The 12,500-nt window shown below is 42.0% G+C and overlaps 1 protein-coding gene across 2 annotated transcripts in view; it reads left to right on the top strand.

The window, feature by feature from the left end:
• Window positions 1-12,500, top strand: part of LOC134061973 (nck-associated protein 5-like) — a 199,693-nt gene that overhangs the window by 123,081 nt on the left and 64,112 nt on the right. For both annotated transcript variants that reach the window (XM_062517829.1, XM_062517830.1), the window contains one exon: window positions 8,133-8,318. In XM_062517829.1, the coding sequence (XP_062373813.1) occupies window positions 8,133-8,318 (186 nt within the window). The remainder of the gene's footprint in view (window positions 1-8,132; window positions 8,319-12,500) is intronic.

Genomic DNA, 12,500 nt, shown 5'->3' with positions numbered 1-12,500 from the left:
TGTCAAACACACAGATTAACAATGGCCTCTAGGGGGCGCCGCAAAATATATAAACTGCTACAATTTTTGATTAGATTTTCCAATTTTAACAAATGAGGTATGTATGGATTCAGAATTAAAAGGAGAAACAGGTATACCAAGCATTTGGTGACCAGATTAAAATAAATACACGTTTAGCCCAAAATATTACATGGACACAAGCAAAATTATGCTTTTTTAAAGATAAAGTCTGAAAATGTCCTCACAGTTGCTAAGGAATTTTACTTTTTAATGTTATTTCACAAGTCAAGACTGTGTGGTGATTAAACTGAAATTGAAATGCTCCTCACTCTTCTATTCTATGCCCTAGGGGGCGCCGCAAAATGTAGTACAGCCATAAACTTTCTATGTATGGATTTAGGATCAGGAGTCTCAACTTTTTTCAGTCAATCAGTCAATCAATCAATCAAGCCATCAAGCCATCATTTTATTCACAAGAAATTTTCACAAAAGAACTTTATATCTGGAAGAGAGTAAATCAATAACAATAAGATAAACAATATTTTTTCTGGCTTTCAAAAAATGAACAGAAGACCATAGGGCTAACATTTATTCTGAGAACTTCACTCTACAATGATAACTATAATTTACTTCTTTGATTTATTCTATGTCAGTCTTAGAAGTTCTGACATGTGCACTTGCACAGACGTGTGCACTTTAACTTCGCCTTCATGCACTTGCACCGAGAACTGGCAGGTCGACTTGTACAAGTACTTGTACCACCACACTTCACATCTAGTTGGAATATGTCTTTGGCAAGTGGTAGCGTAGTCCAAATGGGAAGAAGTTTGCTGTCCTCTTCTTTCCACCCATGGTCAGTGGGGTTGTTGTCAGGCATTATTGACCTAAATGAATGAATACATAAATGCATGTTTTTTTTGTGATTATATAGTACTCAAATCCATACAGGTGCATACTTACATGTGGGCTGTTGTCCACATGCTTGCTTGGAAGACACTCCTTTTGAGATGTAGATCCAAAGCATCCATTGTTGGGGGGGATTCTTTCAACATCCCTCGTCTTCTGTGAGAATAGCCTCATTCGAAGAAGATCAACATCATTTTCCTCATTTGATTCACTGGAGTACAGCCTACAGACAAAGTTTACTGCAACTTCTTTCAGCCTTGGAGAGGTTTGGAATGGAGTCTCAACGATGGTTGCGAACTCCTCTGTCAAGTGTGGAACTTCGTGCATCAATTTGCAGCAGGATTGCTTACCCCTGAACTTGAAAGAAGATGTGCTGTCTGATCCCGTGAATGCGTGGAAGAGAGCCATGGCTTTACATGTTTCTGTGCCCAGTTTTGTGGCGAGAGTGTTCAGGGAGATCATTCTTGATGACCATGTTGGAAACAGCCTTCCAATGGATCGCTGCAACCACGAGGAAGCTGACACTCGTGTCCTAGTGCATCTTCTCCATGCCCTCCAAACAGCATCAGTTGGGATGGTCTATACTGGAGACACAGATGTTGTAATCCTGCTGAGTAATTTCCATCATCTCAAGGCTTTGAATGCAACTGAAGAAATCTGGATCTGCTTCAAAACTGGAAAGACATCAAGAATGATCTCCCTGAACACTCTAGCCACAAAACTGGGCACAGAAACATGTAAAGCCATGGCTCTCTTCCACGCATTCACGGGATCAGACAGCACATCTTCTTTCAAGTTCAGGGGTAAGCAATCCTGCTGCAAATTGATGCATGAAGTTCCACACTTGACAGAGGAGTTCGCAACCATCGTTGAGACTCCATTCCAAACCTCTCCAAGGCTGAAAGAAGTTGCAGTAAACTTTGTCTGTAGGCTGTACTCCAGTGAATCAAATGAGGAAAATTATGTTGATCTTCTTCGAATGAGGCTATTCTCACAGAAGACGAGGGATGTTGAAAGAATCCCCCCAACAATGGATGCTTTGGATCTACATCTCAAAAGGAGTGTCTTCCAAGCAAGCATGTGGACAACAGCCCACATGTAAGTATGCACCTGTATGGATTTGAGTACTATATAATCACAAAAAAAAAAATGCATTTATGTATTCATTCATTTAGGTCAATAATGCCTGACTACAACCCCACTGACCATGGGTGGAAAGAAGAGGACAACAAACTTCTTCCCATTTGGACTACGCTACCACTTGCCAAAGACGTATTCCAACTAGATGTGAAGTGTGGTGGTACAAGTACTTGTACAAGTCGACCTGCCAGTTCTCGGTGCAAGTGCATGAAGGCGAAGTGAAAGTGCACACATCTGTGCAAGTGCACATGTCAGAACTTCTAAGACTGACATAGAATAAATCAAAGAAGTAAATTATAGTTATCATTGTAGAGTGAAGTTCTCAGAATAAATGTTAGCCCTATGGTCTTCTGTTCATTTTTTGAATGCCAGAAAAAATATTGTTTTTCTTCTTATTGTTATTGATTTACTTTCTTCCAGATATAAAGTTCTTTTGTGAAAATTTCTTGTGAATAAAATGATGGCTTGAATGATTGATTGATTGATTGATTGATTGATTGATTGATTGATTGATTGACTGAAAAAAGTTGAGACTCCTGATCCTAAATCCATACATAGAAAGTTTATGGCTGTTACTACATAGAATAGAAGAGTGAGGAGCATTTCAATTTCAGTTTAATCACCACACAGTCTTGACTTGTGAAATAACATTAAAAAGTAAAATTCCTTAGCAACTGTGAGGACATTTTCAGACTTTATCTTTAAAAAAGCATAATTTTGCTTGTGTCCATGTAATATTTTGGGCTAAAAGTGTATTTATTTTTATCTGGTCACCAAATGCTTGGCATACCTGTTTCTCCTTTTAATTCTGAATCCATACATACCTCATTTGTTACATTTGGTTCATCTAAACAAAAATTGTAGCAGTTTATATATTTTGCAGCGCCCCCTAGAGGCCATTTTTAATCTGTGTGTTTGACACTCGGACTCAAATTTTTCTGTAGACCCTAAACTTCAACTTAGAAGTGAAAATCAAACTTTAACACGAATTTGAAATGACTGAGAAAAATTACACATGCATCCGACCCCACTATTAATGTCTTGTAGCATCAGTGGATGGAGCCAAGCCCTCATATAGACGCTGGGATAATAGCAGGCGAACTTTTCTCTCATACAAGTACTGCTTGTATGGGGTTCATCCCCTATGTACCCCAGGTCCTGTGTTCCCCGTTTTCCCCCAAAAGAGTCCTATGTTCCCCGGTCACATTACATGCATATTTATTTGGGAAAAGCAGGGAGAACAAAGGACCCTTTAAAAAAAAAAAAAAATACTAAGTGTGGGGAGCATAGGACCGGGGGATCATAACTAACTAACTAATTTACCAACTAAATAAATAAATAATTCAATAAATGAATCAACGATGGCCCTGACTATAGTCTGTCCAGGTGGTACACGTACAGAAGATGGTCCCGCTCCACTGGCTAGATACCAGAGGCTTTGAGGGAATGCTAATTCGGTGCTAAAAAGGCTAATTGGAGGTTGTTATGCAGGCCAGATCTCACTGTTCCTCTTGCCACTGCAAAATGTCAAATGTGCTGGGGGACTGTTAGCATTTGGAATGCCTCCTGCCTCATTTTGCTACCTTGTGAATCCGTCGTAGCACTTGAGCAGACTGAAACAGTGATATAGGATAATGCTACCATGATTAGAATGGCAATTTTTTGTAGTTGGGTAATATACTGTATGCGATAGAACTTTGCAAACAAACACCTATGCTAAGCTCACAACCACCCACATTGACACACACACACTGTCACACACACACACGCACACACACACACACACACACACACACACAAACACACACGCGCGTGCGCACACACACACACACACACACTTGGCCCCCTGTGAGCGTTCTGATTGAAGCACAACTCAATTTTTTTCGCCTCCCCTTTTTCCGGCTCCCTCTCGCAGGGACAAATAGAACTAGAGAAAGCAATTCCAGGGAATTACGAGTGCATGAAAATTGTGACAAAGATAGAGGTGAAGTAGAGAAAAGGTTGAGGGGAGTCATAGTTGATGACAATTAACAGTTGGAATGAGCAAAAAGTTAAACAGTTGAGTAGTTCAAATAGTTGAGCTATTTAATAGAGAATTATTGTGTGAGGACTTTTATTTTGAAACAGTTGTGGGCAGAGGAAACTGTTGGTGGGATACATAGCTGATGACAACTGTAATTCGGAATGGCTAAAAGAGTTAAATAGTTGCATAGTTTAAATAGTTACATTATTAAATACGGAATTAGGACACTGATGACTTATTTTGAAACAGTTGTGGGCAGAGGAAATAGGTGGTGGGAGTCATAGTTGAAGACAACTGGCAGTTAAAATGGCTGAACAGTTGATTAATTGAGCAGTTTAAATGTTTAATTCTTTAATTGTGAATAATTGTAGTAAGGACTTTCATTATGAAACAGTTTCAGGCAGTAGAAACAGTTGGAGGGAGTCATAGTTGATGACAGCTGACAGTTAAAATGGATGAAAAGTTAAATAGTTGAACAGTTTAAATAGTTGAATTAATTAATAGTGAATTATTTGAGTGAGGACTTTTATTTTGAAAAGTTTCAGGCAGTAAAAACCGTTGGAGGGAATCATAGTTGATGTAAACGGACAGTTGGAATAGCCAAACACTTAATAGTTGAGCAGTTTAAATAGATGAGTAGTTTAAATAGTTGAATAAATTAATAGTGAATTATTTTAGTGAAGACTTTTATTTTGAAACAGTTTCAGGCAGTAGAAACAGTTGGAGGGAGTCATAGTTGATGAAAACGGAAAGTTGGAATAGCCAAACAGTTAAATAGTTGAGTAGTTTAAATAGTTGAATGAATTAATAGTGAATTTAGTTTCAGGCAGTAGAAACAGTTGGAGGGAGTCATAGTTGATGCAAACTGACAGTTGGAATAGCCAAACAGTTAAATAGTTGAGTAGTTTAAATAGTTGAATTAATTAATAGTGAACTTAGTTTCAGGCAGTAGAAACAGTTGGAGGGAGTCATAGTTGATGAAAACGGAGAGTTGGAATAGCCAAACAGTTAAATAGTTGAGTATAAATAGTTGAGTAGTTTAAATAGTTGATGACAACTGACAGTTAAAATGGCTGAACAGTTAAATAGTTGAGTAGTTTAAATGGTTGAATGATTTGATAGTGAATTATGGTAGTGAGGATTTTTATTTTGAAACAGTTTTGGGCACAGGGAACAGTTGAATAGGATCTGTAGTCTTATTAGAGCCAGACTTTATGCTTAAAAGCCTGAGAGAGAGAGTTCTGGCATACAGTAGGATTCTAGAAGCCTTAGAGTTCTGGGATAGGATTCTAAAAGCCTGGGAGAGAGAGTTCTGGCATAGGATTCTAATCGGTGATGTCATAATCATAATGTTAAGTCTATGGGGAAATTTTGATAGTTTTAATTAAATAGTTTAAAAAGTATAAAAGTTACAAAGTTGAAAAATACATGTCTCCAGTCACCTAAGTAAGATCTACGCGACACAGTTTGAATGAAGTTTCAAAGTTAAACCGTTGAAGCCGCATTAAACGCACAAAAAGCGTTAGAAGAAGAATAAGAACTATAATAAGAACTAGAGAAAGCAATTCCAGGGAATTACGAGTGCATGAAAATTGTGACAAAGATAGAGGTAAAGTAGAGAAAAGGTTGAGGGGAGTCATAGTTGATGACAATTAACAGTTGGAATGAGCAACAAGTTAAACAGTTGAGTAGTTCAAATAGTTGAGCTATTTAATAGAGAATTATTGTGTGAGGACTTTTATTTTGAAACAGTTGTGGGCAGAGGAAACTGTTGGTGGGATACATAGCTGATGACAACTGTAATTCGGAATGGCTAAAGAGTTAAATAGTTGCATAGTTTAAATAGTTACATTATTAAATATGGAATTATGACACTAATGACTTATTTTGAAACAGTTGTGGGCAGAGGAAATAGGTGGTGGGAGTCATAAGACAACTGGCAGTTAAAATGGCTGAACAGTTGATTAATTGAGCAGTTTAAATGTTTACTTCTTTAATTGTGAATAATTGTAGTAAGGACTTTCACTAAGAAACAGTTTCAGGCAGTAGAAACAGTTGGAGGGAGTCATAGTTGATGACAACTGACAGTTAGAATGGCTGAACAGTTAAATAGTTGAATAGTTTAAATAGTTGAATTAATTAATAGTGAATTATTTGAGTGAGGACTTTTATTTTGAAACAGTTTCAGGCAGTAGAAACAGTTGGAGGGAGTCATAGTTGATGCAAACTGACAGTTGGAATAGCCAAACACTTAATAGTTGAGCAGTTAATAGTTGAGCAGTTTAAATAGTTGACTTAATTAATAGTGAATTATTTTAGTGAGGACTTTTATTTTGAAACAGTTTCAGGCAGTAGAAACAGTTGGAAGGAGTCATCGTTGATGCAAACTGACAGTTGGAATAGCCAAACAGTTAAATAGTTGAGTAGTTTAGTTGAGTAGTTTAAATAGTTTAATTAATTAATAGTGAATTTAGTTTCAGGCAGTAGAAACAGTTGGAGGGAGTCATAGTTGATGAAAACGGACAGTTGGAATAGCCAAACAGTTAAAAAGTTGAGTAGTTTAGTTGAGTAGTTTAAATAGTTGAATTAATTAATAGTGAATTTAGTTTCAGGCAGTAGAAACAGTTGGAGGGAGTCATAGTTGATGAAAACTGACAGTTTGAATAGCCAAACAGTTAAATAGTTGAGTAGTTTAAACAGTTGATGACAACTGACAGTTAAAATGGCTGAACAGTTAAATAGTTGAGTAGCCTAGTTTAAATGGTTGAACGATTTGATAGTGGGCACAGGGAACAGTTGAGCAGGATCTGTAGTCTTATTAGAGCCAGCCTGAGAGAGAGAGAGTTCTGGCATACAGTAGGATTCTAGAAGCCTGAGAGTTCTGGCATAGGATTCTAAAAGCCTGGGAGAGAGAGTTCTGGCATAGGATTCTAATCGAATTGTGATGTCATAATCACAATGTTAAGTCTATGGGGAAATTTTGATAGTTTTAATTAAATAGTTTAAAAAGTATAAAAGTTTCAAAGTTAAACAATATATAGCTGAAGTCACCTAAGTGAGATCTACGCAACACAGTTTGAATGAAGTTTCAAAGTTAAACCGTTGAAGCCGCATTAAACGCACAAAAAGCGTTAGAAGAAGAAGTTTAATAAGAATAAGTGGAATAACAATAGAGTGCATTTTTCATGCACTCTAATAAGTGGAATAACAGTAGAGTGCATTTTTCATGCACTCTAATAATGAAGGGAGATAGCATTTGATATTCCCCACTGTGGCCGTCTCAGTCTCGCTGCGTTCTCTCCCCATCCCTTCTCCTCTCCTCACTCCGCCCGACACTTTCACCAGCAGAGTCTGAGAGCCTAATTAGTCTTATCAGTGTCAGGTATGTGTGTGTGTGTGTGTGTGTGTGTGTGTGTGTGTGTGAGTGCGTGCGCGATAATTCTCAAGAGATGCATGGATATCTGTTTGCATCACTCTATTGTCTTTGGTTAATGTTTATGAGTCGGCCGCCACTGCAGCAGCTGCTGTCACCTCCAGAAAGCCTAGAGGGCCTTTCAAGGTCACGCAGTGAGCGGCATCGGTGGCCCAGAGCATCATGGGATATATCTGCCACAGTTCTGTCATGCTGACACTGACTTCTCTCTTTTCCCCTGTTCTTTTTTTGTCCTACTTCTTGTTTCACTTCTTCTCTCCCTCCGTTTGTCACACTTTCTCTATCGTTCATTCTCTCCCTCCACGTCTCTCTTCTTCTCTCTATCTCCCCCCCCCACACCCTCGTGCCCCTCACTCCCTTGGCTTCTCTCACTCTGTCATTCCTTCTCCCACTTCATTTCTCTAACCTCCCTCCCTCCCTCGTTTCTTTTCATGTCTCTCCTCTGCACCCCATTTTCTCCCTAATCTGTCTGTACCCCCTCCTCCCTCTATCTATCTTTCTCTCTCTTTCTCTTCTCCTTTCTCTCCCATGCTATCTATCTGTATATTTCTCTCCTTCCCTATCTATATCTTCTCCCCCCCCCTCTCTCTCTCTCTCTTTATTTGTTTCCCTCTCTATCCCTCGCTTCAGGACAAGCTCTCGAAGGAGATGGAGAAGCACGAGCTCTCCGAGGAGAAGCGGGCGTGTCAGGCGGCGGAAGAGCAGCCGGCCAAGAGCGGCCAATCGGAGACCGAGAAAGATGCGGCGGGGGACGAGGAGGGGGACGAGGCCAAAGATGAGACCCGGACACTTCTGGACAGACTGAAGGCTCTGGAGGTAACGCTGCAGCCAATCAATAGGCCACTTGTCCGTTTGTCTGTTTCTGTCTGTCTGTCTGTCTGTCTCTTTCAGCCTGCCTCTCTCTCTCTCTCTCTCTCTCTTCATCTATCTATCTGCCCACCCTTTTTTTGCTGCTCTCTCTCTCTCTCTCTCTCTCTCTCTCTCTCTCTCTCTCTCTCATTACGCTCTCTCTCCTGTTTTCCTCTGTGGTGTGCTGTCTGTGTTTTGCTCTGAAATCAGCCGAGCAGGACGGGGATAGCAATCCCCAAATCTTGTTTTGTTTTTTTATTTTGTTCCTCCTTCCTCTGAGATCCGTCAGGGACCTCAATAACCCCTGGTCTAAACTCCAACATCCCACTTCCCACTCTCCAACTAATGCACACACACACACCACTCACACGTTGAAACTCAGCTGTCTACAGCTCACACACACACACACACACACACAGACACACACACACACACACACACACACACACAACAAACTCATTTCTCATTCTCAGACTCTTTTATCTGCACTTGAGTAAACGATCGTCAGGCTTCCGTACAACGGACCAACTCGCGCCGAGGCGAAAGCATACATTTGATCATCACTGCAGACGCCTGCACAGGAGGAGAGAAAGCAACCAGAAAATACCGAAAGATTGTACGATTCCTGTTGATTTAACAGATTTTAGTCCCCCCCCCCCTCACGAGAACATTGTGACTCTCTATGATTTCGACTCGTACAGAGCGGGAGAGTAACTCTACGACAGTGTGCCAGCGATTTTACACTCATATCACTCGGTGATCACCTGCACGACACAAAAATGTCCTTTTGCAGGTGTTAGAGACTGGCAGCCAGATGGCCTCTATGGAATTAATGGGCTACAGTCGCGGAAGCGCTAATAGATTGCCATTAGTGGACAAACCAACCAACAGTCACAGGCTGGCCCTATCTGCAGGGCCTGATTAGTACAGACGCGCTCTCTCTGTTAAATATAGTCCATTCAGCCGACCTGTAATTGGTAAGTGATTGTGTGAGCTATAAAGGCTGACAGGCTTTCTGTTGTGTGCTTTTCTGACAGAGTAAGCAACGCGGCGGTTAATGTCTCCAGCTCTCCGTCCCTAATGCACACACACACACACACACCACTCACACACTCGCACACACACACACACACACACACACACACACACACACACACACACACACACACACACACACACACAAACCAGTACACAGACAGAAACACATACATACACTCACAATCACACACATACACATACATACACATACACACGCACACACAGAGAAATGCAACCACACACGCACAAAAATGAAAACACACACACACACACACACACACACACACACACACACACACACACACACACACACACACACACACACACTCACACACACTACCATTAGCATAACTCGACAGGATGAAGGCCATCATCATAAACAATGGCTAGCAGCGAGGGTAATTAACTGGACATATGACATTATTGCCTCCGTCATTTCAGCTCAGCCTCAGTTCCCACCCCAAGCACAATGGTCCCTGAAAGAGACAGAGGAGGAGGAAGAGGAGCAAGAAAGAGGAAGGAGGGTTGTGTGGGGGGGTTGGGATGGGATATGGGGGGGTGGGGGGGGGGGGGTATGGAGGCAACGCGAGAGGGATAGGGCATTACCGAAACGTTACGACTTTATCCAAAGTTATCTGCCATCCCTGCGTGCATGGCTGCTCTGGTGATGGATGCTCTCGGCGAAGAGGAGGCTAAAAGAGAAGCGAGGCCAATACATCAATGCCTGCTCCTGCCCATAAACAACACTGACGCTACATGCGGGAGCCCCATCCACTCCCATCCACAAAGGAGACAGGGAGGAGGGGGAGGAGGAGGAGGAGGAGGAGGAGGAGGGGGGGGGACGCTATTATAATCCATTAGTATGGGACATAGCATATTGCTTACAAATGGAGTGGAGCAGTGGCACTGATTGTATCGCGGAGGAGGGGGAAAAAAAACGGGGATTATTTCCCAAAAGATGCATGTTGTTTCTCATCGATGTATTTGGAGATATGAGCAACCATATCGATTTTAATGTCAGACTTGTAAGGCGAGGGGGGGAAAAGAAAAGAGAAAGCAAGAGATAGAGAGAGCAAGAAAGCAAGAGAGAGAGAGAGAGAGAGAGAGAGAGAGAGAGAGAGAGAGAGCATAATAGAGAAAGTTTTCTTGAATGGCCTTCAGCACAGAATAAGACTTGTTGATACAGTATCTGCAGTCACTGGGAGAAAACCGGGGGCATGGACCAACTTACAATTCAATAGGGGAGAACTTTTTGTATATATTCACTCTATTTTAGGGACTGTACAAAAAATGCCTCCAGTGTACTTTTTGTAAGCTAAGATCTGTGCCTGCAATTTTGGTCATTAAAAATCTACCTGCAGGCATCCAGTATGCTTCTATGTGTTCAGGGCTGTACAGATTGTGATTCTGGGCTGAGATCATTTACATAATACACTATGCAGAACATTGAACTTGCTTGTCAGCCAGTGACTAAGAAAAATCCCTTGGCCCACACTGCAAACCTCCTTGGCAATAAAACCCATTGTGATTATGCTTTCTGATTGGATCATGGTAAGGCATGGCTATAATCATACCCGCTGCAGGCTGGCAGAGTTTAGTGGGCACTCCGAGTTGGCGGGGCGCGTGTGTTGTGTGCGGCGCGTCTCGCAGCTGGCTGAGTCATGCCGTGCCAGCATTGGTGCCAATCGCGGGCTCTGCCAGCCTTGCCCAGCTGCCTGTTGTGCTTCATCAGCTGTCTGTGCACTCACTGATACTCTTCACAACAGCATCGATGGCGCTCGTGTCCCCCCCCCCACACACACTCTCCGGGTTGGACTTGGACTGGGGGAGAATATGCACGGCATTCAGCCCCACTACTCTCAGAGCACCTTGCCTAGGCATTTTGTCCTCCTCTTGCAGCATTACAGAGACACTCTGTCTGTACGCCCAGTTGTTTGTCAGTAAAGCGGTGAAACTGTTCCTGTGTTTGAGACAGCCACCCATTTACTATATTATGTAGTTGACAATCATTCGCAACTCACCATTTCATATTCACTATGCACTATGCACACTGCACAGTGCACTCTGTAGTGGAGGAGGAGATGCTCTGATTGATTGATTGATTGCCATTGTTTATTGGCATGTAAACTGGGATATTCTAGAATTCTGAATACTGAATACTGAATACCCGTTCACACCGATAACGATAACGACAACTATAAACAAATATCGCTCTCATTAATATGAATGACAACGTTCACACATAAACTATAACGATAACGACATGAAGAACGATGTCGTTGTTGATCACTTTCAGAGAGATTTTGAGAACGATAAAAAGCTAACAGCCTATCAGAACCCATAATATTCTAGCAATCACATTCATTAACATAAGGAGAGACTTTTCTTATCGTTGGCCAGTGTGGACGCTTTTATCGTTATGGTTATAGTTATCGTTATCGTTATTGTTCTTGGTGTGAACGGCCCTTTACTCTCTACTTTATTTTTCTGTGCATGTAAACCCACTGATTGAAGCCAGTAGAACTATCCCGAGTGGTCCCAATATGGCGGCGCGATGTTCCAGTTCCATTGTTGCAGAACGGCAACATTCTTTTGCTGTCTTTTATACTGTCTATGCATTCGACTGGCAAGTGGTCCCAATATGGCCACCGCACTGAGGCTTCAGGTTTATGACGTAGATGCGGCTATCCAGTTATTCTTTATAGATCAGTGCGCTGGACGTGTGTGTGTGCCACCTGGTCAGTGCTTGTCCAGCTACAGTAACTGGCTCTCCTGGCGCTCCATGCGGCCCAGAGAAGCGAGGTGGGGTGAATAGGCCGGTGAGTGTGTGTGTGTGTGTGTGTGAGAGAGAGAGGGAGAGAGAGAGAGAGAGAGAGAGGCGAGGCGCTGGAGCGATGAGGGAAAGGTCAACCAGCCGTCTCCGTCTCCAGCAATCGCTCGCTCGTCCTCGTCCTCATCACGGGGCAGCAGCTGTCTAGTCTGCATGCTTTCAGGTGACTGGGCAGGACTTATGCGCATATTCACACACACACACACACACACACACATACACACACACACCCATGTACGCACATGTGCACACGCGTGCACTGCACGCACACACACACACAC

The sequence above is a fragment of the Sardina pilchardus genome, chromosome 17 (assembly GCF_963854185.1).
Source record: "Sardina pilchardus chromosome 17, fSarPil1.1, whole genome shotgun sequence".
Lineage (NCBI taxonomy): Eukaryota > Metazoa > Chordata > Actinopteri > Clupeiformes > Clupeidae > Sardina > Sardina pilchardus.
This window is presented reverse-complemented; position numbering and strand designations above follow the sequence as displayed.